Source organism: Diachasma alloeum, unplaced genomic scaffold (assembly GCF_001412515.2).
Source record: "Diachasma alloeum isolate Michigan unplaced genomic scaffold, Dall2.0 Dall_scaffold_00176, whole genome shotgun sequence".
Lineage (NCBI taxonomy): Eukaryota > Metazoa > Arthropoda > Insecta > Hymenoptera > Braconidae > Diachasma > Diachasma alloeum.
The window spans coordinates 594,062-619,894 of record NW_021680342.1 but is presented as its reverse complement, the minus strand read 5'-3'; the positions used below and the strand labels follow the sequence as shown (position 1 = coordinate 619,894).

Here is a 25,833-nt window from a genome sequence, read left to right as displayed (position 1 = left end):
CTACCACCATGAAGCATTACTACGTCATTAAACATGACACTGCTTCGACGACGATAGTGGGTACAGGGTGGGCTCAGCAGTGCGTTGTTGGACTGGGTAAGAATAGAAAGAGTAGAAAAAGAGTCTCTCCTTGAGTTGATTAATAGTTGTACTTCAGAATTTATCCTCTCCTCTGTTCAGCGGAGGAAAAAAATTGATAAAGAAGTGATGGTCAAACCTCGGGTGATGTGACGATGTTGTTGTCACTGGTGCCATTGTTGGAGGCAGTTGGTAAACGCTGGATGCTGGCACGATGGCTGCAACACTGGTGATACGACATGTCTGTCTCCGATACTTCTGGACTTGCACGTGGGGCTAAACTTCCCCGTGCCAGGATGTTCTCGCAGAGTTCACTCGACATCATACGATCACTGACCTCCATTGAGAGTACGTGACGAGGACACCTCACGTGGTGGACGCGACGATCTGTTGGGAAGGGAATGATTTATCGTCTCGGGAGGGTCGTCTCGAGTTGAGTTGTTCCAGTATTCATTTAAAATCCTTTGAGTCGTAGCTACTGGGGAACTACAACTACTCCCCCTTGCAAAATTAAAATTTAACGTTTTTCAGCGGCAATTAATTTAGCTATGCTTGACTTAGGAGCGGTTCCAGCTTATTTGTAACTCGGCACTTGCTTAGAAAAAATATCTCACGAACTAAAATGTTAAAGTTATGAAATCGGTTGAAAATAATAATTTTCAAAATATCAAAACTGAATGAATTTCAGATAGAATTGAATGGGAAAAATATCGGAATACAATTAAGGAACTACTGTCCCTTGCAAAATAAAAATTTAACGTTTCTCAGCGGCAATTAATTTAGCTATGCTTGACTTAGGAGCAGTTCCAGCTCATTTGTAACTCGGAACTTGCTTAGAAAAAATATCTCACGAACTAAAATGTTAAAGTTATGAAATCGGTTGAAAATAATAATTTTCAAAATATCAAAACTGAATGAATTTCAGATAGAATTGAATGGAAAAAATAGCGGAATACAATCAAGGAATCATTTCAAGCAATAAAATCTATCGCCTTCATGTCTGGGACGTGAATTCACTGAAAAAAATAATCCTGAAATTCATAAATTTATTGATTAAGTGAAAAGAACGCCCTCTGAGGGGGATTATTAATGAATTCCTCGTGCAAAGGTGTCATTGGTGGACTGGAAAGCAAAATTGTCCACTGTGGGACTATCGTTGGCGAATTGATACGGTAATTCTTCTCTTCACCCAGTGCAGAGTGTCCTTACATCCCGTTTTATTCATCCTAAGGTCTTGCTTCGCAAGCCTAGTGGGATCTATAAAGCCTCCGGAATGCCAGTTTTATCTCAGACCCAAGTTTCTATATTCCTATGTCCCTGGATAGATCCAGAAGTCATGCAGACTATTCTCCTTCCCCGAATTACAATTTGGAGAGTCTGCAGGGCTTCTGGACCATTCCAAAGGCCCATAAAAGTCGAACTTGAAACAAGGATAAAACTGCAATTCTGGAGGTTTTCGGAATCCTCGTCGCGTTTATTCAGCAAGGCCTTATGGTACTATAAAAATTCGTCACATTGGCTTGACAATGATATAGCCAGAGTTGACAATTTTGATTTCCAGTGTCTGTTCATGACGCCTTTGCCCGAAAAATGGATTTACAATCCCCCTCAGAGTTAATTTCATAATTTAAAGCAAGGTGGAAAGAACTACGCGGCCGCAAGGTTTATTTTACGAAGCTGGTGAGTTATTTCTACGTTCCGTTCCGTGAAATTTATCAATCGTTGGGGAAAAATTACAGAACAAATGGTAGAATTTGCGCGGCGACTTGTTCAATATCAGTTCCGACTCACACTTTTTATTAAATTTTACTTCGCTCGCGGATTACATTTCGAAACGAATTTTTACTTTTTTTCTGGTAATTTTTGGCAAGTCATGCGCGTGTCCTTTTCCTAGCCTTTCAAATTCTGAGTGATTGGAATGATGTACTGCAGATGTATTCCGTTCTTTTAGTCATGAATATTCCGCATCCATAAATCGATAGACAGCAGGCTACAGGTGGCATTGATGGTGACAGTGAATCCCTCAACTCGTAAAACCACTAATGAATATTCAAAAACTCACCAGTGCTCGATAAACGATTTGTCCTGAGATTAACGACGTTCGGACAAAGATGACCCTGTTGTTCCCTGAGTAAATGATTCTCCTGTTTCTGCTGTCTCCTATATTTCCACAATCGATATTTCTTCGCCAGACTACGTTTGCCCTTTCTCCACAAGTGTCCAATGTACCTAAATATAAGATATCCAGTTGGAAATAATTCAGAGAGAAAAAATCCTGAAACTGCTACCCCCAATCGTATATCAATTTGTGTCAGACTGGCAACATCCAGAAATACACTTACTTCACAATTTCAGCGTAACACGTTGTTGGTTCTGAGTTATTTGTTGAGGACGCCAGTGTACTCGTGGAATGAAATCTCGCTCGTTCCAATCTCATTCTCTCCATCTCGCGCTTCTTTGTCTCAGAAAATTGGGTGGCTATCACAACCAGGCATAGGTTTATCATGAAGAACGAGCCAATCTGGAAATATATTGTTACCATCCAAGACATTGCATGGTTAACTGCCCGCTAGCATTGCTGAAATCCCATGCAAATTGTACGTGGAGAGAAAAATTGAGGAAGAATTCCTGAAAAATTCAATTTATCGTGGATTCAAATTTCAGATTTGGCTTTTTTACTCTGTATCAAGGGAAAAACGCGAAACGAACGCTAAATTCTCTGGATTGCGCCGGAATGTTTACCGACTGTCATGTAATTCGTCCTGCTGTCATGAAATTTCTGCGAAATTTCGTAATTAAATACTTGAACCTAATCCCAGAATTTTTGGTGTCAACAGGACGATCGATTTGTTTTCTCTAAATACCATACAGAAGATTTCCATACTTTGATTCGGAGTCATCACGAGAGGAGTCGATACTGGGTATTTCGAGACTGAGACGAGAGAAATTTCCGCGTTCATTGAGAACGAAATCAAATATGAGTTTTCCCGAGCCGAAGGCGAGGGATGCAGTCGTATTTGCTAAAAAAAATGTAAGGCCATGTGACGAACAATATTTTTTGTTATAGCGGCCGTAGGCATGTATTCACGGACACGGAGCGTCCGCGAAGTGCTGCCTTACGGCGAGACTGGCAAAAATAAAAATTTTCCAGTTGAGTTCAGGAACTGGAAAAATGAAAAAATCTAATGCGGGAAATTTGACTGTACGGAGAGACGTGATTCTTCCTCCCCAAGATTCATCCCTTCACTCGAGTCTTAAAAATTCCTTCACGCGAAGTATTTGCCATCAAATCCCATGTCGCTCCTCGACTGCGTTGGCCATCGAAATTAGTCGTGATTTCTACTCCAATACTTCCTCAATTCTCCTCTGGGTCACGTACCCTAACAGCCGCCAACAAAATACTTACAACGATCAATAGAACAAAGTATATCCAGTCCCAGAAGGAGTGAGCATCCTGTACGTAGTACATTATGTCTGTCCAGCCCTCGAGACTTATAACGAGAAATATTGCAACCCAGGCAAGACCAATGTTGTCAAACGATATTGTACCTTGAAATGGATTATTACCCTGACCCTTGCATTCGGTATAATAGTAATTCCAATTGACACAAGTTGTATTTGTGATGAATGTAACATTGCTGTTCGGTACAGCCGTGCTATTGCACACTATGTCCCCTATCGAGCGAGAGAGAAAAAAAGCACAAGCATTAACATATTCTGTCCACTCTCATTACCAGAGGCAATTCTCCATCTCCTTTGATGCTTAAAAAAAGATAGTTGAGGAAAATGCACTCACCGAATTTCAGAGGCGGTAGGTTGTCACACGTGTGCATACCATTATCATCAGGCTTGGAGCATATGTAATCCTGGCCCTGGTACTCAAAATATTTCTCGAGGTCACTGTAATAACAAGGGGGGAAAAAACCTCGAGTATTCAATTGGTTCAAGCGCACAAACTCTACCCCGTCGTTCATAAATCTCGATAATTCCATAGATATGATTTATATTTAATTTATATATAGACGGTTCTGATGCACTCGTTCCATGCGTCGTTTTCTTTCAGTGCGTTAATATATCACGGGCATCAACGTTCCGCTGATGAGTGAAGTAGAGACAGAGAGAGATAGATAGGGAGAGAGAGAGAGAGACAGTGCGCGTTATTGACGGTCTATTTAATTTGTAAACAAATGAAAGATAATTCCTGACATTAACATATCACCAATCCATAACATTATTCAATGAGATTTTTCGGCTAAAGATTTCATAAACATTCAATTAAGACACTAACGAGTGCATCGATGCGAGAAAAAAGTATTTTTTGTCACTGCGCTCGAGAAGCCGTGCTAAACGCTCACTGCGCGTGCGAAAAAGCCGACTGCGACCGTCGTGACAGAAAATATACTTCGTCACCCCTGGTAGGGGATGAAGAATGGCCCAGGGTAGGCCGAGAGTCGCCCAGCGCTGGCCAACATTGAGTCACCTTAGTGATGCCGTGAGAGACTTTATGAGACGATACTTTGGAGAGATGGTCTCATAGTCTCAATGAACATGGAATCTTTGGTCTCACGACTGCTCTCGTGACGACTCCGAGTCAATTTATCTCATCGCGGTGTCAAGTTTTGTTTTTTACGGAGAGACTAGGGTAACCAGGCCAATACACGGAGAGAAAATTTCAATAAAAATTACCAGAAAAAAAAACGTGAAAATTACGTTTCGCGACGCAATCCGCGAGCGAAGTAAAATTTAATAAAAAGTGTGTCGAAACTGAAATTCAAACGAACAAGGAACAATCAATTGTTTTAAACTAAATATTCGTTATTAGACATATATAATCGATCAAAAAACCCAAAAAACTCGAAGCCAAGACGAGATAAATTGACTTGAGTCGTCGTGAGAGGGGTCGATATTGCGTTTTTCGAGACTGAGACGAGACCAAAAATTTTCATGTTCACTGAGACCGAGACAATCCCTCCAAAGTATTGTCAAGTGATGTCTCGTGAAGTCTCTCGCCGCATCACTAGGCCACCCTCGGCCAATTTTCACCCATTCCTCATCTCCTACCAGGGACCGGGTCGAAAAAAATTTCTCCCGCAAATATTAATGCAGAAAATTTTTCCTCGCCCTAGTGACGAAAACTAACATGCACAGAGAGAAATTTTCTAGAAAAATTCTAGTATGAGTACTGGAAAAAATCACAATCCACCGTGAAAAATTCTAGTGCTGTTAAGGTAAAACTTTTGGGTATTTCTGGTAAAGTTTCTGGAGATTTCGTGAAATTTTAACAAAAATACGAGGAAAAATTCACGTTTTTCCCAATAAAATTTCCAGTGCCGGCACTGGAATTTTTTCCTGGCCGTCACTCTGCGCCTCTCTTCCCGTGTTAGCACTAGAATTTTTCTAAAAACTTTCTCTCCGTGTGGTAGAGTTATTTTTGACGAGTGCTAGAAGAGTTTTGATAAATTTTTACATAAATATTTTATGAAGGTTATGAGGTAGTCATAGAGTCATGGGTGGATGGGACAAGTGTAGAGTGCTAAAGGGTGCAAGTGACATTCCTTGATGGCTTTTTTTTCAACTTGTATTCTCATCTCGTACGTAGCTAATGTGTCCCCTAGGATTTCTCCAGTACTTTCATTGTATTTGTTATATTTACAGAATGCAAGCCTGACATGCGTATAGATGATGTGTGTAGTAGTAATCGATTTCTGATCAATTACGCGTAATCAAGTTTACACTCAGCCTCCTGTACAACCGTCCTACGTCACTCCGCGCTGTCAGTTGAATAATCTCAATTAGGGGAGGTTTAACTCGATATCTGTCTAAACGTTTTTGTTCCCTCATCACAGCCAATGAAACAAAAAGTCAGCCGTTTGTTTCCTTCCCTTTGCCTCGAGCAATTGTTGCTCCATTCCACAGGCGAAAACAAAACTTCAGTTTCAATACAGAAAAGAGTCAAAAAGAAGAAGAAAGACACCTGTTCTGTGCGTTAGGGGACAATCACAGTATCACATCGGTGACAGAATGAAAGAGAGCGATACAAAAGAGGTAGGAAATATAAAAAAAAAGTACGACCAGTGGAAGGAGAATGAAAGTGAGTTTCAAAGGGAGTGAGAGTCTTCTTCAGCGATGATAACATCCTCTTGGTGATAAATTGAGCGCGCGGGTGTGGAAGAACGTTTGAAAAGCGACGAAAAACTGGGTGGAGGGAGAGAAATGAGACCACTGAACTGGTCGCACATCGATGCATGCGGAAGTTCTCATGAATATGAAAAGTTTCTGGGTATTGTATGAGTGAACGGATGAATGAGAAGATTAATCATTTGCTTGGGGGTGTTTACCCAAAACCGAAAGCGCTCAAAAGTGTTTTTATTTCTCTTGAACTGCACGGGACAGAGTTCTCATTCGTGTTAATAAAAATTTAATCCACGTCGATTATTCGGAATTAAAATGGATAAATGGTGATGCTATTCAGTGGCATGATGGATGTTAATATTGGATCAAATAATGGAATGCTGGAAGAGTTCAAACAGTACTAATTTATTATCAATTAGCGGTGTTCCGCTTGAAATTTGAGCTTTCGCAGGTTCTGTGAGTCAAACACAAATGAAAATACAGATACAATTCACTTTGAATATAAACATGCACGAAAAAATTCTGTAGGAAAACTTTTATCGAATATTTCTATCCCTCGACTACCCCACAGTTTCATTTCGGAAATTCTCTCCTAGATCGGCATTTATTTTTTTAGATATTTTCTCCTACGAAACGAAGTTATCGGAAAATATACAATAATTGTAAACGACTGGTGCGTTTGGTGACCCGTCTTACTGCGGTCCAATTTTTCATACTGAAATCGACATTTAGGCGATAAATGTTGGAAAAGTCTAAAATATTCAAAAATATTGTCGGAGCCCCTTGAATGTGGATCGATGATGAAAGGGTCTCGTAGGTAAGCTCTCAAATAAATCGAGAAGTGCTCATAAATTTTTACAGTAGGTTTACGATACAATCAATCGGTCTGGATTTTTTTTACAACTTTCTAAAACCTTGCATGCTTTTCCAAAGCGTTGGCTTCTGATTTAATCGCGAAATTCCTGAAGATTTCTAGAACATTCCAGTCTTCTGGAACATTCTGCATCGGGAAATTTTTTCATTTTCCAGACGATTCGTGAACTTTCCAAAGGATTCTGTACCGTTCTGGACCTTTCTTGAACTTCCTAGAATCTTCTATTAATTTCTGGAGAAACGAACATCCCAAATTATGTCGAGTAAGATATTTGGAGCACTCGTGGTATTACTCGTGTATTTATTTCATTTTTTCAAAGCTAGTGCAACTAATTTCTCTTAACGATCAGGAAAATAGTTTCATATGTTCGTCCATCACCGCAAAAAATTACAATTGGATTTTTACCTTAAATTATCGATCTTATTATGGTTCTTCGTTTCCAAAGTCTGAAGAAGACCCAATCAAAATCGACACGTCGCGAATTAAAATTTAATTGAGATTAAATAACAATAATAGTTATTATCAATTAAAATCTAAACACAAAAACGAACAACGGAATCAATCCTTAAAAAACGCACAGGTAATGTTCCGCAGTCTCACAAGTGCATCATTTCTATCGCAAATTTTAGAGTGACGCCAGTTGCAACGCATCGGAGAGTCCCATTGAATTTTACGAACCGACTGGCTTTCGGATGATCGAACCAAATAGAAGGTACCAATACCCTCATAAAAATGAAAAAATTCGGGATGTTTATTCACTTCTTTGCTCACTCTTCCCTTCTCCCCCTTTTTTTATTTACTCATCACTCTTTACTCACTTCATGAATAAATGAAAACATAAAAATGGAAACGTCAATAACTCCCACGAGAAGTTCATAAAAAGTGTTCAATCATGAAAACGCGATTGACCATTGAAATTCCCCGCCATTTTCGTAACTGCCCAGTCCCGGTTTAACTCCCGTCATAAAGTTTACTACGACATTGTTTCCCATGAACGTAAAAAGAACACATTTTGAGAATTTCTATTGAAGAAATTTAAATCAATTCGCAGAGAACGTCGGTGTCTAAATGACTCCAATAAAAAGGGAAAAAGTCTGGAGCGAAGGAAAAGTGCTCGCGTTTGGGGGATTCGTCACAGGAGTAAGTCTCTAGTCATCTCATATGCACAGAATAAAACATGAATCAGGGGACCAATAGCTTTCCGAAAGGAGTTCATAAAAAACACTAGCCTTAGAATGCGATTGGCAATTCAGATTTCTCGCCAGTTCATCGTTTCCGGTATTGACTTCCGTAACTATTCACGATCGATGTCACTCTCAACATACATTTGAGCGAAATGCCAGTGAACATGTCAATACTCATGGCAGTAAACAATTCGACTTTCCCATTTGAAGAATTGAAGAAAATTTAGTTCGAAAAATGGTTTCCATTAATTTCTATGATAAGTAGAAAAGTCAAGCGCCGGGTGGACAAATAAATATGTTGGTAAATGAAAGGGGGAAGGGACTAACTGAGTCATGAATAAATGAAAGTATGAGGATCGAAAGATCCTCGTCAAAGATAATCTACGATCATGTTCTGAGAAAAGCTCTTGGTAAGTGTTCAGTCCATAATTTTCCACCAGTCCATAATTTCCGTTACACAGATCATTACGGCCTTCCGTAACGATCTGCGTACATTTCAAGTTGCATCATAAAACTTAGTGCTCAGAATTCGGAATTACTCATGAAGGAAATAATTGAAATTTTCCATTGAAGAAATTGGAATTGGTTCAACGAAAGAATCTGCGTCCAAATGATTGGCCTCAGTAACAAGTAGAAAAATCAAGGATCAGTTGGGCAAATGGATACGGTTATAAATAAGAATGGAAACTCTCCAAGTTTTCTATGAATTAATGAATTTAAAGTTAAATCGATGAAAAGTTAATTAAATGAATAAAAGTATGAGGCTCTGAAAGTCAGTTATTTTTTCGATAAATCTTGTAAAAAGTATTTTAAAAATTGAATTTTTTCATATTCGGGAAGAATTCTTTAATTTTTCCACCTGATGGAAAAACATGTGTAATTAACTTTCCTGATGATTGAGAGAAATCAGTCACCACATACTGAAATAACTCAGCTCATCAGTTCAATAAAAAGTTGATGATTTATTTTAGTGTTCTCGGCGTTGCATAAATAATTTAAATCATGACGAGCGTCTGCAACCATCGAAATACATTTCAACTTTCATTACTCATGAAAGAGAATAACTCGAAATTCCCATTTGCCGAAGTCGAATTAATTGAACGCGAGAATCTGTGTCGAAATGAAGGACTCCAATAACAAGTAGAAAAATCAAGGATCGGCGGGGCAAATAAGAGTGTTCATAAATAGGAATGGAAACTTTCCAAGTTCTCAACGAATGAATAACTGAAAAATTCAATGAATGAAAAGTCAACTGAATAAATAAAAGGATGAGGATCTGAAGATCAATCACTTTTTCAAAAATTTTTATAAAAGTATCAAAAATAATTCAATTGAATTTTCAATGTTCGAAAAAAATCCTGCAATTTTTTATCTGATGTCAGAACATATGAAACTAATGTTCCGGATGATTGAGAGAAACATACTAAAATAACTTTGTTTATCAGTTACAGAAAAATCCAAGATTTTTTTAATATTTTCGGTTTTATATAAACATCCTCAATCATTAGAATGAATAGACAATTCAAACTTCGGCCAGTCCATCGTTTCCATAACGAGCTTCCGTAACCACCGAAATGCATTTTAACACTCGCTACTCACGAAAGAGAAAAATTATAATTGAATAAATTAAAAATAAATAAATAAATGGAAATTGAATCAATTAAAGTTCCCATTTGCCGAATTCCAATTAATTGACCGCGGGGATCAGTGTCGAAATGATTGACTCCAATGACAAGTAGAAAAATCAAGGATCAGCGGGGCAAATGAATATGGTTATAAACAAGAATAGAAACTTTGTAAATTCTCATTAATTAATAACTGAAAAATTAACTAAACCAAAAGTTGATTGAATAAATGAAAGCATGAGGATCTGAAAGTCAATCACTCCTTCAAAAACCCTTATAAAAAGTATTTAAAAAAATTGAATTGAATTACGAATATTCAAAAAAATTCCTATAATTTTTTCACCCAATGACAGACGACATAGACCGCACTAAGACAACTTTGTTTACTTTGTTTACCAGTCCCAAAAAAATCGAAGATTTTTCGAGTGTCCTCAGTTTTGCATAAACATTCGTACTCAATAGAACGGAATAGAAAATTCAAACTCCGGGCAGTCGATGGCTTCCGTGACCACCGGACTACATTTAACTCTCGTCACCCCCGAAAGAGACCAATTCGAAATTCCCATTTGCCGAATTCGAATGAAATCGCCGAGAGGATCAGTGTCAAAATGATTGACTCCAATAACAAGTAGAAAAGTCAGACGTCGGCAGGACAAATGAACACGTTCGCACACGCAGACAGAGTAATGAAAAGTGGATGAGAGTGCCAGTGAGAGGGAGCGAACACGAATGAACGAATGAGAGAGACAGTTGATAGCAGTGGTAGGGGAATAAAGACATTTCCGCGGGTACAGATAGACGTCCAGGTCAGGTCAGGGCACATGCTCTATAACGGCACACGCAACACACACACTAAAACGTCGAGTCTGAGACTTGTTGTGTCCTGTGTTGTTGATACATGTAACCATCATTTTAGTGTATATTTATTGATTATGGTATTTAAATTGTTTATAACATGTACTGTAATACATATATGCAATAGCACATTGTCTTCTATGAGAAGGCTTACTAAATGCGTGATCGAATCGAGTACTCGTCCGAGAGTAACCTGCAACAGCGAAACAATAGCCTGTCACTGCCCCCCCAGGGCTAGTACTTATGTGATTGCATTGTTTTATATTTTTTTCTCCTCTAAAATCGTGAAATATTCACAATTGTTAGTTTCCTCTACTCAATAAAACAAAACAGAGAATGAAATATTTACTGTCTTGAGATGAAATTGAAAATCGCAATCGTCAATGTTAGGGACGTGCGATAACTACAAATACTTGAATGCAAAATAGAATTTTACGTAATGAAAATCTATTATTTGGGGGTGCTCGTGACCAATGTGACAAACGCAGCAGCAGCAACAGCGATATGAAATAATGAAAAAGTATCACAATATAACAAAGTAAATAGAATGGGTTATTGTTCAAGAAGCGTCAATTGATTAATATGCCTACAAGGCACAAAGAATAATTTGCAAATAGCAGCACAACGGTACTTGATTTATTCTGTAATTAATTGATAAAAAAAAACTAGTGTGTATTACTATGATAGTAACAATGATTATTCAATGAACAACAGCATGTGCAATTAACTATAGTAGATACCTCAAATTTACTTATGATACTGTGTGTTCAATTAAATACAGTACGAGAGAATAAACTGAGTAGCATGAGGCAGGTAAAATGTGATTTCTTTGTTTTCCAGTGATTGAGGAAAAAAAATTTCTCTACTATCTCTCGACCGTCGCCGCCGCCGTTGTCTCCCCTCTTTTACTGGTTATTTATCATTATTGTTTATCATCTGTTCCATCTTTTTATCATTATTTATCACCAAGTTTTAAAAGCTTGATCAATTGAGGAATAGCGAAAGAGTTATTTATATTTTAAATGTTATTCTTTGCTGTTGTGTTTACTCACTCTGGATATTTGACGTTTGGAAGTGCCTTGAGAAAGCATCGTTGTCGTAAAATTCCCTCCCAGAGTTGTACACCCACGATTCCGAATATAAAGAAAACGAAGAAGCAGAGGAGGAGAACGTTGCCGAGCATCGGTAGTGTATCAAGGAGCAGCATCACGAGTATCCTCATACCTGAATACATCACCATTAGATACAACCGTTGCCTTCAACTTTCATATACATGTGTGTTATGAGAATCAAATATTTGGATGGCTCAAATGTTGCAACTCGAGTGAATGAGAAATGGGCAAATATTTGGATTGGAAAAATTCAGTTGTGAGGGCAAGCTTGTGTTTTATGGTGGCTCACTCGGTATCCTGTTGATTGCACGCAGCGGTCGCAGCACTCTTATTGTTCTTATGGCTGACAAGTTCATGTTCTCTACGTTTAGACAGTATTCCAAGGCTCTGAAAAAGAGTTGAAACGGATTTTTTGAATTTTATGGCGTGGAATTATTTGCTTCTGCTCTTGCTGAACTTTAAGTAATTGTGCACAATTATTTGGAATTCAGCAGAGCAATTACATTCGCGAATTGTTGAAGATATCCGAGCACTTTGGGCTTTTGTTTTTTGTTGGAATACGGTTCAATGTTTTTGGGTGAACTTCAGAGCTTCCAGCATTGAAGCCCTACTTGATGTTAGCCTTTCGAATGCTTTGTGATGACTATTATTAGGACTTTGAAGGTTCCAAGTAGTTGAGTGAGAAAGAGTGAGAAAGAGTGCGAAAAAGTGAAACTTCACACACTAGTAACGCAATATACTATTGAAATACCGAGATATTTATCCTTCGTTAATACTATTTCAGTGGAGATCATACTCGCAGTTGAAAAAAAAATCGAAATGAGAGAGGAATCTGTCTTTGTACTACATTTTTACTCATTCCGCGATTAAAAACCCCCTGAAAACGTATTTCACTACACGCTTATCCTTCACGTCACTGTAATCTCTACTACATTTTTCTCTCCATATTTCCCGGAATAAATCGATCGTTACATTTTCATCAATGATGAGATTACATTTTAGTAGAGCGAATTCGCAGCAAAATTAAACAACTGAATTCTGTCAGCTGCAGAGCAACCTCTTACGATATAATGTTCTAAATTCACTCATTTTATCGATAATTGGATAATCAACAAATGTCCATGATGAATTCAAATCACTCAATAGATTAATCAATTAATAAATTGAACTCTCGAGATGAATCCGTGTCAAATTAATTACGGAACCACCTGCGAGTTGACGGAAATTCTGATTAAATCCTCGAGTTTCGCAATTCTACGAAAAAGTTCAGATCTCATTCGAGGAATTCCGGATTGTTCCAAACACTGAGGAGAAATCAATAAGGTCAGCGGAGGAAGGTTGAGAAAGTTTCGGGGAAATCTATATAGCTCATCGCAGGTAACAATGAGGGAGAAGTGAGGGTAAGATATACGTATTAGGGACTCGTTAAAATTGTCCTATTGAAACTTACCCAGCGGCGACTATAAAGAAGTCTAATCTGTTCCACGAATCAGCGAGATATGTGCCCTTTCCGTAAACCCCCATTGCCACCATTTTTATCGTCATCTCGAGAGAGAAGAACATGAAGATTATGTCGTCGAACATCTGCAATGAGAGATTATCGTGTTACACTGAGAAAAATTATTTTTCAGATAAGTACGCCTTTGCTTATATCAAGAAACTCGTGGGTTGAAAATTTTCAGGAGCAAAATATCTTGCGCTAAGAGAAAAAAACTTTCGTCAAGACATCTTGTACTTGTTCTAAAGACGAGGACAATTTCTTGATGACAAGAAAGCGATATCTCAAATAAAATAAATTGAATTCATTCATTTAATAGTTTTTAGCCTCAATTCTACAGTATTATAAGGCAAAAACTACTTGAATTGATTTGAGAAATCATTTTCTTGATGCAAACCAATTGCCCTCATCTTTCGGACAAGTATAAATTTTTTTGGCGTAAGATTTTTTTTCTTACGATTTTTTTTTAGCTTCATAATTTTAATAACGACCAAGTAACATGAAATTTCTGTATATTTCTTCATTGACGAATCAGTTCTGTCGGGAATTAGTAAACTAGAGTAAGTGTTTTTTTTTTGAAAGTCCAAGTCCAGAAGACACTGAAAAACATCGAAATTTTTGAAACTTCAGGCAACAAGTTTTCTGAATTCTCAATCTATTGAAAATCGAATTGTATGTAATGCTCAATTTTCAGAATGAGTTCGGAAATTCAAGATTTCACTGAAAACTCAATGATTGTTCAAAATGAAAAACTCAATTTTCTTGAATTTTCAACATGAATGAGAAATTTCATGAAAGCTTTCATTTGAAACTGCATTCAACATCACAAAATCGAGAATTCAGATGACGCTGTGACTGAAATTTCCAGAAATTTCTAACAACGAAGTAAACACGTAATTCTAAAAAACCTCTTGTCTTCTCAATGTACAGTGATTACCACTACGTAATTAAAAGGAAGAAAAACATTTCTGAGGGACGGTGAAATAGTCTTGAGCAAACAATTACACATGAAATGCCCCATGCTGATGTTGAATGTTTTATGAATGAAAGTGATTCACTGAAATAATAACTCTCATAGCCGGAAACGACACTTTTGCGTAAGGGATAATTGCCACGTGCGCTTGTATTTTCCTTACGTCAGATAAAAGAGCTTTCAGGAGATGAAAGAAGTCTAAAAGTTACGAACAAAAATCTACTGCAGTGAAATTTCCTGTTCTAAAGACGTAGGGGAGCATTTCACGGGGATTTCTGGGTCTCTCGCCGACCTATTTCGGAGTGTTACAGTTAATAATGTTGATATGATAGGGAATGGTGGGTATGGGATTGCACAGCTGTGTGATGGAATCACTAATGATATTGGAATTCCACTTTATAGATGGGTCCGTAGACTCGTATCAGTTTTGTCGGATTGACAATTAAAGCCGGATATTGGTGGCACATTATATGATCATTCCAGAATCATTTCATGTTCTAATATCAATTTGGAATAATGTTATGATTTTAGCGATGAGGAAAATGATGATCGTTGAAGGATTCATCATGAAATTGAGAATTATTTTGCTTCGATTAGAATTTCATGCAGAGTGGTTTCAATATAAACAATTTGTGAATTTCGATATTTTCGTTAATGGTGTATTTATTCGTAATGATGGAGCTGAATGAATTTTGGAATAAGATCCGTCTTTTGAGATCTTCTGTGCAGAGAGAAAATTCATTTTATTTATTTTTATTGATCAAACGTGCTTGCGTGAGTTCCAAGCGGACGGCGACACTCACATTGCACGGAGAGGGGAGAAGTGTACATCGTTCGTATAAAAATTGAAGAAGACGAGGAAACTAGGGATGATTGCGTGTAAACGAGAGAGAAGAAACTGGCAGACATTGTGGTTTCATAATAATACAGAGAAAACACGTCAGTCAGCAAGGCTGACAGTCAATTATAGGCACTCAATTGGGGGTTTTTGCCGGAAGTTAAAAGCGTCCAACGGGAAAAGGGCCAATCTTTTCACTGTAGAGAGAAAAAATTCTCAGATTGAGAATATTATTCCTGAAATGTGGACGTCCGCATGATAAGGGTGCACCGGGCGCCGTGACTTCCATTTTAACCAATGTGAAATTTTTTTCATCACGCTGTGTGTAAAGTGATATTTAACGCACGCTCCGCGTGCGCAAAAGCCCACTTCCCGCACATTGTGATGAAAAATAGGGTTCGATACTCACAGGAAAAGAGTTTTTAGACTCGTGGGATTATATCACTCGCCTTCGGCTCGTGCTATAAACCTCCCACGAGCCCAAAAACGCTTTCCCGTAATCGTATTGAAATATACTATTTTATGTCCCTAGGTCCGAGAAACTACGATTCTATTTGTTTCATTACATCTCATTTCAAATGGCTTCATTTTGACGGGCCCTGGAAAATCCACATGCCAGCGCCGGAAAATTGGCTGCGAAATACAGGAATTTTTCTGGTAAATTCGAGAACATTTTTTGTATCGCACAGAAAAAATAGTGCTAGCACGCGAATTTGCCCCGGCCCGTTAAAATAAACCCATTTTATCGTGTTAACAAAGTAATTTTTCAGGTTTTTTCCTCTATGTATTTTCAATCTCAGACAAAATTCCAAACAGTTATCAAGAACATGATCTGATCGTTTCAGAATGCTTTCGTATTTTCATAACAATTGGAAATGATGCGATGATGATAAGAAACACGGGGAGGTAGATGAAATTGGTTAATGGATTTTATTATAGAATTAAGAAATCTTTTTCTTCCCCTACAATTTCATGCGGAGTCGTTTGAACGTAATCAGTCAATTTTTAAATGTTCGTTGATTTATCTCAACAATGATCGATTGGACGGGAAAATCGTCTCGACGTTTTTTGGTGCCGAACGAATTTCTAATAGAAACTATCTTCTATTTTAAAATAGGGAATATTACCATTATTAATTTTCATTTAAGAACAATATTTTCTATTCCGTGACACTGAACCATGAATTTCACCCTAAACCTGTTTCTTTCCAGTAGTTTTTGAGAGACATACGAAAGAAATCATCATTTCATGCAATTAATTGTTGACATAACCGGAAACTCCTAGAGGAAACAGGATTTTCTTCAAATTTCAGCTGAAATTTTGCTATTTTTCTTCACAACGACACATGCCAAATAAATCAGTTCTCATTAGTGAAACGATCGTTGGGCTGACACAAGTTGTTTTTCCAAATATAAGTCAATCCGAGGAAGGTAGAGGAATTTTGAACAAAATTTTTCTAGCCCCCTTGCATTTCTAGATGAATCTCGAAAAACAGCCCACAGGAAAAAATATACGAACAGAAAGACCTAAATGTAAATAAAATGTCCGGTGTTTTTCTCCGTCACAAAAATTGGAATTTCAGCTTCAAAAAGACACATTTTACATTCAAAACAAAAACGTAAATTACGCATAAACAAATCATATTTCACGCTTAAGAGATCATAAATTACAATGTTGTAATTTACGAAAATAAAAACATAGTATTTTACGCTTCCAATAACTTTTTTTCTTCGCCGTTAATTCCAGATAAGTAAACGTAAAATACGGAAAAAACCATCGTAATTGACGTTTATGTAATCGTAATTTACGGCGAGATTGTGCTTAATTTACACTTTAACTTCAAGCGTAAAACACGCTTCAAAAAGCGTAACAGACGACTTCTTAAACGTAATACAATGTTTAGGTTTCTCTGTGCGTATTAAACCAACGAAATATGAAAAATTGGCTTGTTACGTTCTATCACGTAACACATTTTTTATCGCTGTTTTTTTATATTCTCCTGCAACGCATGCTACATTTTACGTTTTAGGTCACCTGTAAAATCTTGCAGCGGTTAGTGACGCACTTGTCGTCTACGCAGGGCTGATACATTCCGAGGGTGATGCAGTTGAGTAGGATGACCATCATGCTTATCCTTTCGAACCACGTGTTGTGATAAAAAGACATTTTATGTACTGAGTTAAGGGAAAATCGTTGATCCGTCACGGGAGGTCGCGGTATTTTTCTCAAGCCAAAGCAACACCTCCCCTGAGGGTACACAACGCAGTGTGACGTCTACCGTCTACCACCCCACTAGCCTCCCTTCCGCCAAATGTCCCTTTTTATTTCACGCTACATTCATTTTTTCCATCTGCAACGCCCCAGAACAATCTCCCACTTTCCCATCGTAAAAACGAGGGAATAAAAACATCTCAAGTACTGAAAAAAATTACACCAATTTCCAAGTCTAAAACTCGGGTTTGTTTACTTGGTAATTTTTCTTATTCATAGCACAGAGTTGCTGACTCTATTATGAAACTTTCACAACTATTCTCCATAGAGATAGAATAAAACCACTTTCATTTCTTTTAATCGAAAAAAAATGTCGATTCTCCTGCCCCGCTATCAGAGAAAAGAAAATTCTTGAATTAAGAATATTGCGCTAGGAACAGTTTGTTTCGCTCCAGAACTTGATGAGATTGGAAGTTTTAAGTGCATCACGAGAAATTTATTCAAATTTAATTGATATCTTGCAGCTTTGGCGGTTTGTGAAAATTTCAATAATAACACGGATTTTCCAAACTCATTGGGAAGATTAATCAGCACAGATAATTGAATTTTTAAATGAATTTAAAATCAAGGACCGAAGGGATCATCTTTCGAACGTTTTCTCCATGGTTTTTCCATCTTTATAGTCTGATTCCCATTTGATTCGTGCAAGGGAAAATTATGATTGTGCAATAATAAAAAAGTATAAAAAACTGAACATTTTCTCAAAGCGGTTTTAATACAGATTAAGAAATAAATTCAATAGGATGAAAATTGTAAGTGGATAATCTACCATGACACCTGACTATCTGATAGTCATTGGCTACTATGACAAATGACCATCGAACAATTAGATCTGATAAATTATTCATTTGCATTTTCCCCTCCCTATTGAATATACTTTTCAACATCATTTAAAAACGCTTTTTGAAAATATTCAGTTTTTTTCTACTTTTTTTCAACTCATACAATCAGAATTTTTGGGGACGCTAGCGCTACGTAAAACTGAATAATTGGAGAATATTCTAAATTAACATCTCATGTGATGTTGCATGCATCAACAACACATGAGAATATAAAAACTCAATAACTTATGAGAAAGCAATAAATTAAGTTATTTAGAATGCTTTCCGGAAATCCTTGGGGACCAACTTTTGGGTACGATTTTCTTGGGATATGCTATATTCAAAGTTGTTTTTCTGAGAATTCGCCTTATACACAGTATACGGCCCAGAGTTTCGGAATAAAAATTTGAAAATCCAACGACTTATGATATTTTTGACGGATATTTTCGTTGATAGGGTTTCCAGACACTTTAAAATGAGATCAAATGAATCAAACTGGATCCAATTGTCTTGGGATATACCATAAAAGCAACGTCCGCTTCATTATTTTCAATTTGGCCTAAAATTTCCTGACTTTCCCACGGCTGAAAAATACTATTTTGAACCAATAAAGCTCCTCTCAACTCAAAAAATAAATCTTCCACTGTATCTCACCCTGAAAATGAATTTATCTGACGAAGAATGGACCACAAGTGAACACACCACCACAATGACAGCGCAAAACCTCACAAACCACAGTTACGTGTGAGTAATACTGTCACACTGTCATCTGTCCTTGAGGGAGTGGAGTAAAAACAATGGTATTCCGGTTTAGAACGGCGTAACGACAAGCACCAATGTCCTTCTCGCTGTACATACCCCGACGATTGCAGGAGAGACCGAGAGCTCCTCGAGGAGTTACTTTCCGGTCTATTTACCAACGCTTCCGAAACACCCCGAGGCGACTCTCAGCATCCCTCCACTTCTCTCGCCCCTCTCCCATCGTTTTCCAAGGGAAATACATTGGTCCAAGTCGAAGGACACAACCATCGAAGATCGTGGAAAAATTCAGATGACTGAGAACAGTGCGATGTAAACGAGTGAGAGAAAAAACGTCTCAATGTATAAAAGAGAGAAACCAAGAAAGAAGGGATTGGAGTTGCCCTCGTTCTGCTTCTCTGTGACTATTATACGGTGCGGGAGAAGGTATGAGCCCTCTTGCGATCGATAACACTTGACGACACCTTCTGGTAAGTAACAAGTTGAAGTCTCTTTCCACATCCGCCTCCTCATCATCCACCAGTGACACGTGTTAAGCCCGAAATCCATCGACTTCCAATCTAGGAAGAGCCATTATTATGAATGAGAGACAAAATTATCGGTGTCGAATGAATATTCGTTCAAGAGGAGGAAATGATTTTTTTAATTGCGATTCCCCAGGCCAGCTGCACTGGTCAAAAAAATTTGGCTAAACTCTCCGGCACATTTCTTGGAAATCTTTATCGCATTAAATTTCCATGAAATTCTTGAGGAATTTCGTCATGGAGAATTCAAATCTCTAGTCTAGAATAAAAAGGAGATGGCCAAAGTGTGTCACGCATTTACGCATTGTCATGCATTTGATTCAAACGGTTATTGTTGCCTGCATCAACAACACGTGAAAATAGAAAAACTCAATAACTTATGAGACGTTTTTCATTTTATTCAACAGTGCAATTTGTCTGGTGTATCTCGTGGTGAGCTACACTGAGAAACATTTCAATGGTAATTTTAACTACAAGGGAATTGTCAAAGAAATTATATTTACAGTAACAATAAAATTTGTAGATTAAACTAGGAGTCATCGTTCGATTTACTATGTCAAATAGTATCACCAACATTATGAGGTAATTTTCACTTTAATGTAGCAGTTGAATACAATGTTTATTGTTACCGTAACTATTAGTTTTTTGACAATTCCCTTGTAGTTGAAATTACCATTGAAATTTCTCTCAGTGTACACTTCTTCAAATTTGAATTACAGCACACGGAGAGAAATTTTCTAGAAAAATTCTAATACGAGTACTGGAAAAAATCACAATCCACCAGCTGTGAAAAATTCTAGTGCTGTTAAGGTAAAATTTCTTGGTATTTCTGGTAAAATTTCTGGGGATTTCTGTGAAATTTTCACAGAAATACGGGGGAAAATTCGCGTTTTCCCCAATAAAATTTCTAGTGCTGGCACTGGAATTTTTTCCTAGCCGTCACTTTGCGCCTATTTTCCCGTGCTAGCACTAGAATTTTTCTAAAAAATTTCTCTCCGTGCAGTAAGTAAATTTCCAGTGTTATGAATTTGAGTAGAATTTAAGATCAAAAGGTCCATGAAATTTTTATTCACCTTGAAGTTCACCAAAATTGAGGTTTCGAGCTTAGTGATCATTGATGTTTCAATGACAGCTTGAATTTTCAAACACCCAGTGAGAACTGAACATTACTTTCATTTGAATGTTCCATCGATTGGGAAGTCAGGACAATACTTGCTCTAAGTTCTACCATGTAGCTCACAACAATGCGCCTGGCGATGATCGCCCAGACGAATTCAAAACATAGAGCTAACTTCAAATGAAATTCCGCTCCTAATCCCCTCATAATTTCCCAAGCTAATAATTGGTGAGGAGCTTATTCAATCATGATTCACAATTGTAACGCGTCTAACTCAATTTGGATCACCTGGAAGTGACTCATTGCGAGTGTACTTCACGGAAAAATATGTAAAAAGTTTGGTATATTTTTAAACTTCACTGCTGCAATTCCAGATATTGTTTAAAACATATACATAAATGTTTCCCAAAATACATTATTTCCCGTTTGAGTCGCGTCTAAAGAAGTGAGTTACTTCTCTCAAACAACTATTCATTTCGCCGAAATAATTTTCTCTCTCCGCATACCCGAAATTCCCTCACAACACTCACAACCCCCTTTCCCTCCCCCTGTTTTGTTCATAAATTAATCATACCCAAAATATCATCTTGCAAACCACATGAAACACGCACAGAGGGAGGTCTAGCTCGGCATATCCATGGAGCCGTGCAGATATCACGATATCGGGAGAGGGTGATCGATACAAACCGGTCGGCAGCCATCAGGGACGTCGGGTTAAAGCAGGCCTTCAAAAGCCAAAAGTCTAACCCAGCTGGTTGGGGAAAGTGTTAAGTTGATGGCCTCTGAGGCTTTTTTACCCTCTCTATTACTCTCTAACCCACTCTATCCCACCTCGCACACGGCTAATGTCCCACCCAAACATTCAGACCTCGACCCAGTGTACAAACAAACCCAACCCTTGCCCTCTCCCCCCCCCCCCTTCCTCTTCCTTCCAGCAACCCCTGAAAATACCAATCTCGTATTCTGCTTGAGTTTAGAAAACTCCCGCTCACAACTTTGGCCCAGTTAATTCGTGCATTATTCCACGCACCATTGCCACATCCACACAACTATCATCTCTCACTTTTGCATAGTGAAAAGTGTTCGCAGATACGCATATTGGAGTCTAACCGTTCTAATGCAACGAGAGTAGAGAGAGTGAGAGAGAGGGGTTATCCATTCAAAAATAGAAATCACGATGTGGGCGTTTAGGCATGTCGATATATAACGCAACGAGAAGGTTGGTAATGTGTTTCAAACCGGCATGCATGTTTTTTCTTCTCATTATTATTGAAATACTTGAAAGTAACCGGCAAATTGGTTCCAAGAATCATAAAAAAAGATTGCGTTTTTATTCGGTATGAGAATGAGGGTGTCTGACTAATACGAGGGTCTGCACTACTGTTAAAGTTAGAGATCTCTCGACTAGTCGATTATATCTCCTTCGAGGGCTCTTTTTTATTTACGTCTCGGGGAACCTTGTAATAGGACGGTTTGTTGGCTATAAAACTGGCGCCGAACTTCGGCGGGGGGAGGGGGCTGGCGGGAGAATGGATGAAATATCTTTCATCTCGTCGGCAAATCGAAAAATAAAGAATAGAAGAGGATGGAAGTGAAGGTAAGGAATAATAGAGTTCTGTTTTCAAATAATATTGCCAATCTCGGACCGTGGGACACTGGGGAGAATAATTGTTTTTGATGAGTGAATGGTTATTTGAGAGAAGTGTGTTTTTTTTGAAGATGCAATTCTTCTAGCCAGTTATTTCCAGATGCTGCAAATTAGGTGTGTATGACCTTGAATTAATTCCATCAATGACCGTTCAATTTACGAATTTCCTCCAGTGAGAACATTTGGGATAATTTCTAATGTTGTTAATAGTTCAAAATTACTGAAAATTTAGGGAATTACGCGAATGGACATTCACTATTTGATGAGAAAATCAATGAAAACTTTTAGATAAATATAGTATTGGATTTTTAATTAATTCAAAATTCAGCGTTATTTGATTTTGAATATTCATACTTTGCTTCGAAATTCAAGTAGGTCGGGGAATTCTTGTCTCCGTGATGCTTAAAAATTGAGAATATCGTTGAATTTTCTGTAGTAATACCACAAGAGCTACAAAATTATCGGATATTTCTTGGAATTTCAAGGAATTTCCCCACTGACAATTCAGAATTTCGTGGAAAAATCAAAGAACTGTAATTTTTAGTTCCATTCTTCCCTAAAAATGAATAGAAAACCAGAAAATCTGAAATTTTTAGGAGTGATACTGAATGCGCTCTAGAGGGAAAAAAATCTTGAAATTTTAGATTTCGTTGAAAATTCAATGTCATTTATTGAATATTCATATTAGGGACAAAAATCATGCAAGTTCAGGTTTCATGATTTTGTCCCCTAAATCGCATTCAGTGTCACTGTCCTCAACTATCCATGAAATTTCATTTTTTTCTTTAACAGTGTAAATAAACGAAGGACTCAAGTTTTCCCGGCTTTGCTGAGAAGCTTGATAAGTTCGTTTGTATTGCGTCTGTGACGAATTGTCGAATGCTCCCGGAAAGATTGTGTCAAACTGTGCTTAAAAAATCCCGAGTGCGCGGCATTGACTCCCCACGCAACGCGTGAAATCTAATTCAGAGCACCAGGAAGTAACTGGCCCGAGGAATTCCCTTTAAAAAATAATTCACCCCCCTCAACTACCTATTTATTGAACCGCCACAATTTTTGTCTCTCACTCTGCGAAATGTCCCTAATACCTGCACAACACCCTGATGGAGCTCATTTATGGTTGGTAAAACGTTGAGGGTAATTGACAATCGACGCTCGAGCAAATTGTTCGATCTACTCGTACTTCCGCCAATCCAACCCAACGAGATTAACTTATCCCCGCTGAGTTAACGAGCAACCAACGTGACACGTTAACCCCCCATCCACTGCCATACCTCGTGCATTCATCTCTCTTCTTTCAGTTTGTACCAATTATTTTTCTCGTTTATTAGTAGTTAAACGGTGAAAATCGATTTTATCGGGATACACATTGTCACGAGGCAGACAGAGATGAGGTGGGTGGAACACAGATGGTGGCGGCGTAGGGGGGTGGGGCAAGGGTTTTGAGTGGAGGGAAATAGGTTAGCGGTAGTTAGGGACAATGGTGAGTAAAAAGAAAAACAAGGAATTGAGAAGCGACTGTGAGCCTCGGTGCACACGTGTGTCCCTCCTCATTTGGCGGTTCTCAAATCCACCCTCTGTACTCACTCTTTCACCCATTTCCCCCCGTATTTCCCTCCTTTGTTTTCGCTCCTGCACCCCATTATCCTCCACTTTGTATCCAACTGCTCTTCCTCTAGGTTTCTATTCTTCATTTCTTGGCGTTTTTTTCACTGCCAGTTGTTGTGCTATCTCTCCCCTCTATCGTTCCTCGTTTTCAAATCTCTCGCGGAAACGAAGTCAGTGAATGCCTGGTTGCATGCAATTCCCGCGCTTCCTACGGGCCCCCCTACGATATGGCTCCAAGGACAGGTCGATCGATGACCCATTTACCCTTTCCTCCCTAGGGGTTGAAAAAGGGGAAGGGGAGGTGCCTCTGCCAAACGAAATCCCGGAATCAACGGCGCATCTACAAAACCACCCACTGTACCCCACACCACCAACTGCATTTTCTCATTCTCTATTATCACTATTCACAGTGTCGTCGGCACGCCGATCTTGAGATTCAATGAATCGACTCGTGAATAGGTACGACGGAGATGTTATATATCCGAGATATGCGAGGGTAATCGGCAAGCAAATTCACTCATACCCATATGCCACGGTATATCTACCTCTACCGCGAAATCAGGTGAAATTGATGGGCTATCTTTGGAACGATAAAAACAAGTGATAAGAGAATGCTCCACTAATTCCCCAGCGAGTGAATCCATTCTTTCTCTCACCGCTGTATCTCCATCATTCCCCATCTGTTATCAGATTGATGGGGGGAGGGGAATGCTCTGTAAATGACATCGGGGTAATAAAAATCATGAAATATCCTCTTGACACGATATGATCATTGATTCGCTAGGGGCGTGACGCGGGTTGAATTATCAGCCATCGTCTCGTTTTTCTACTCATCAAACTTATCCGAAGCTCTTCTCCTCCCTCCCCCCCACCCGATCCTTCATTGATTAGAATGAACTAAAATCATGAGAATTATCGGACATTATATATGTAAAAGGATATGGATTAGTGATGAGGCAAAGACACCAGTTGCGCGGTCGTGTGGTCTGATCGAGGTAGCGCAGTGCCACAGGGGTGAAGCCCGGATAGGGCAACTCTTCGGCGTCTTCAGCATCATCATCATCATCATCCTCGTCGTCATCATCATCGTCTTCCTCGTCGTCGGTATCGTCGTCATCCGTCTGGTCATTTGTCTCGTCGCTGTTGTTCTCATCCATCTCGTTAATCCCGTCGAATGGTAAGTCATTCATGGCATTACGCCCGTCGTCCTCGTCCTCATCGTCCTCGAGGTCACTGAGCTCAGCAACATCGCTGTCCGAGCCCTGTGTCTCGCCATTGGCACTCGTCCTGGCGCTTGCCGAGCGATAACGGTAGCCCGGTCTGTAGTAGTGCATCGACATTCTCTCAAGTTTTTCAAATTATACTTTATATTTTGATATTTTCTCGTTTTATATTTTTGAAAATAATTTATTTCTGTGCTTTCAGGTAGTAATTTTGTATTTGTCAGTCAAATTTTGGGCTTTATTCACGCCATGTTCAGCTCAATGATTTAGCTTTGTTTAAGCTTTTTGTTTTAATGGATTTTTTATGCCAAATTAATTACATCAAGTTTGGATCACGAGTGATCCGACGCTCGAGTGACTTGTCGGACATTGGGCGTATTAAACTTCTTAATTATCACGGTGGCCCTGATATTATCCAACCACCCGAGTACCATGAAACGTCACAACGTGGATAAATCAAAGGGTGACATGCTAATGGCATGAATTTATTCAGCCACCCATTGCTATCCGTAAGGTCGACAAATTTTGACGTACATATCTTCAATTTAACGTGCACCACTGCTCCTTTCGAAGCGGCAGTCCACTTCAGCCGACACCTTGACTCAATCGTCGTTGTTAATTATTGCAATCCAATATATTTTTACAATTCATCCCCCAGACCCCCCCACCGCGCCACATCCGGATGAACTTTAT

At 38.5% G+C, this 25,833-nt stretch overlaps 1 protein-coding gene across 1 annotated transcript; it reads right to left on the bottom strand.

Annotated features, from left to right (window-relative positions):
- Window positions 1-211: 211 nt before the first annotated feature.
- Window positions 212-25,257, bottom strand: LOC114841055 (voltage-dependent T-type calcium channel subunit alpha-1G-like). The gene is made up of 10 exons (XM_029125908.1): window positions 24,860-25,257; window positions 17,204-17,315; window positions 13,311-13,444; window positions 12,150-12,247; window positions 11,801-11,972; window positions 3,875-3,978; window positions 3,485-3,753; window positions 2,421-2,599; window positions 2,141-2,307; window positions 212-465 (listed from the first exon to the last, which is right to left on the bottom strand). Exons 1-10 carry the CDS (start codon window positions 25,255-25,257, stop codon window positions 212-214), a joined length of 1,887 nt encoding a protein of 628 aa, XP_028981741.1.
- Between the last annotated feature and the right edge of the window lie 576 nt (window positions 25,258-25,833).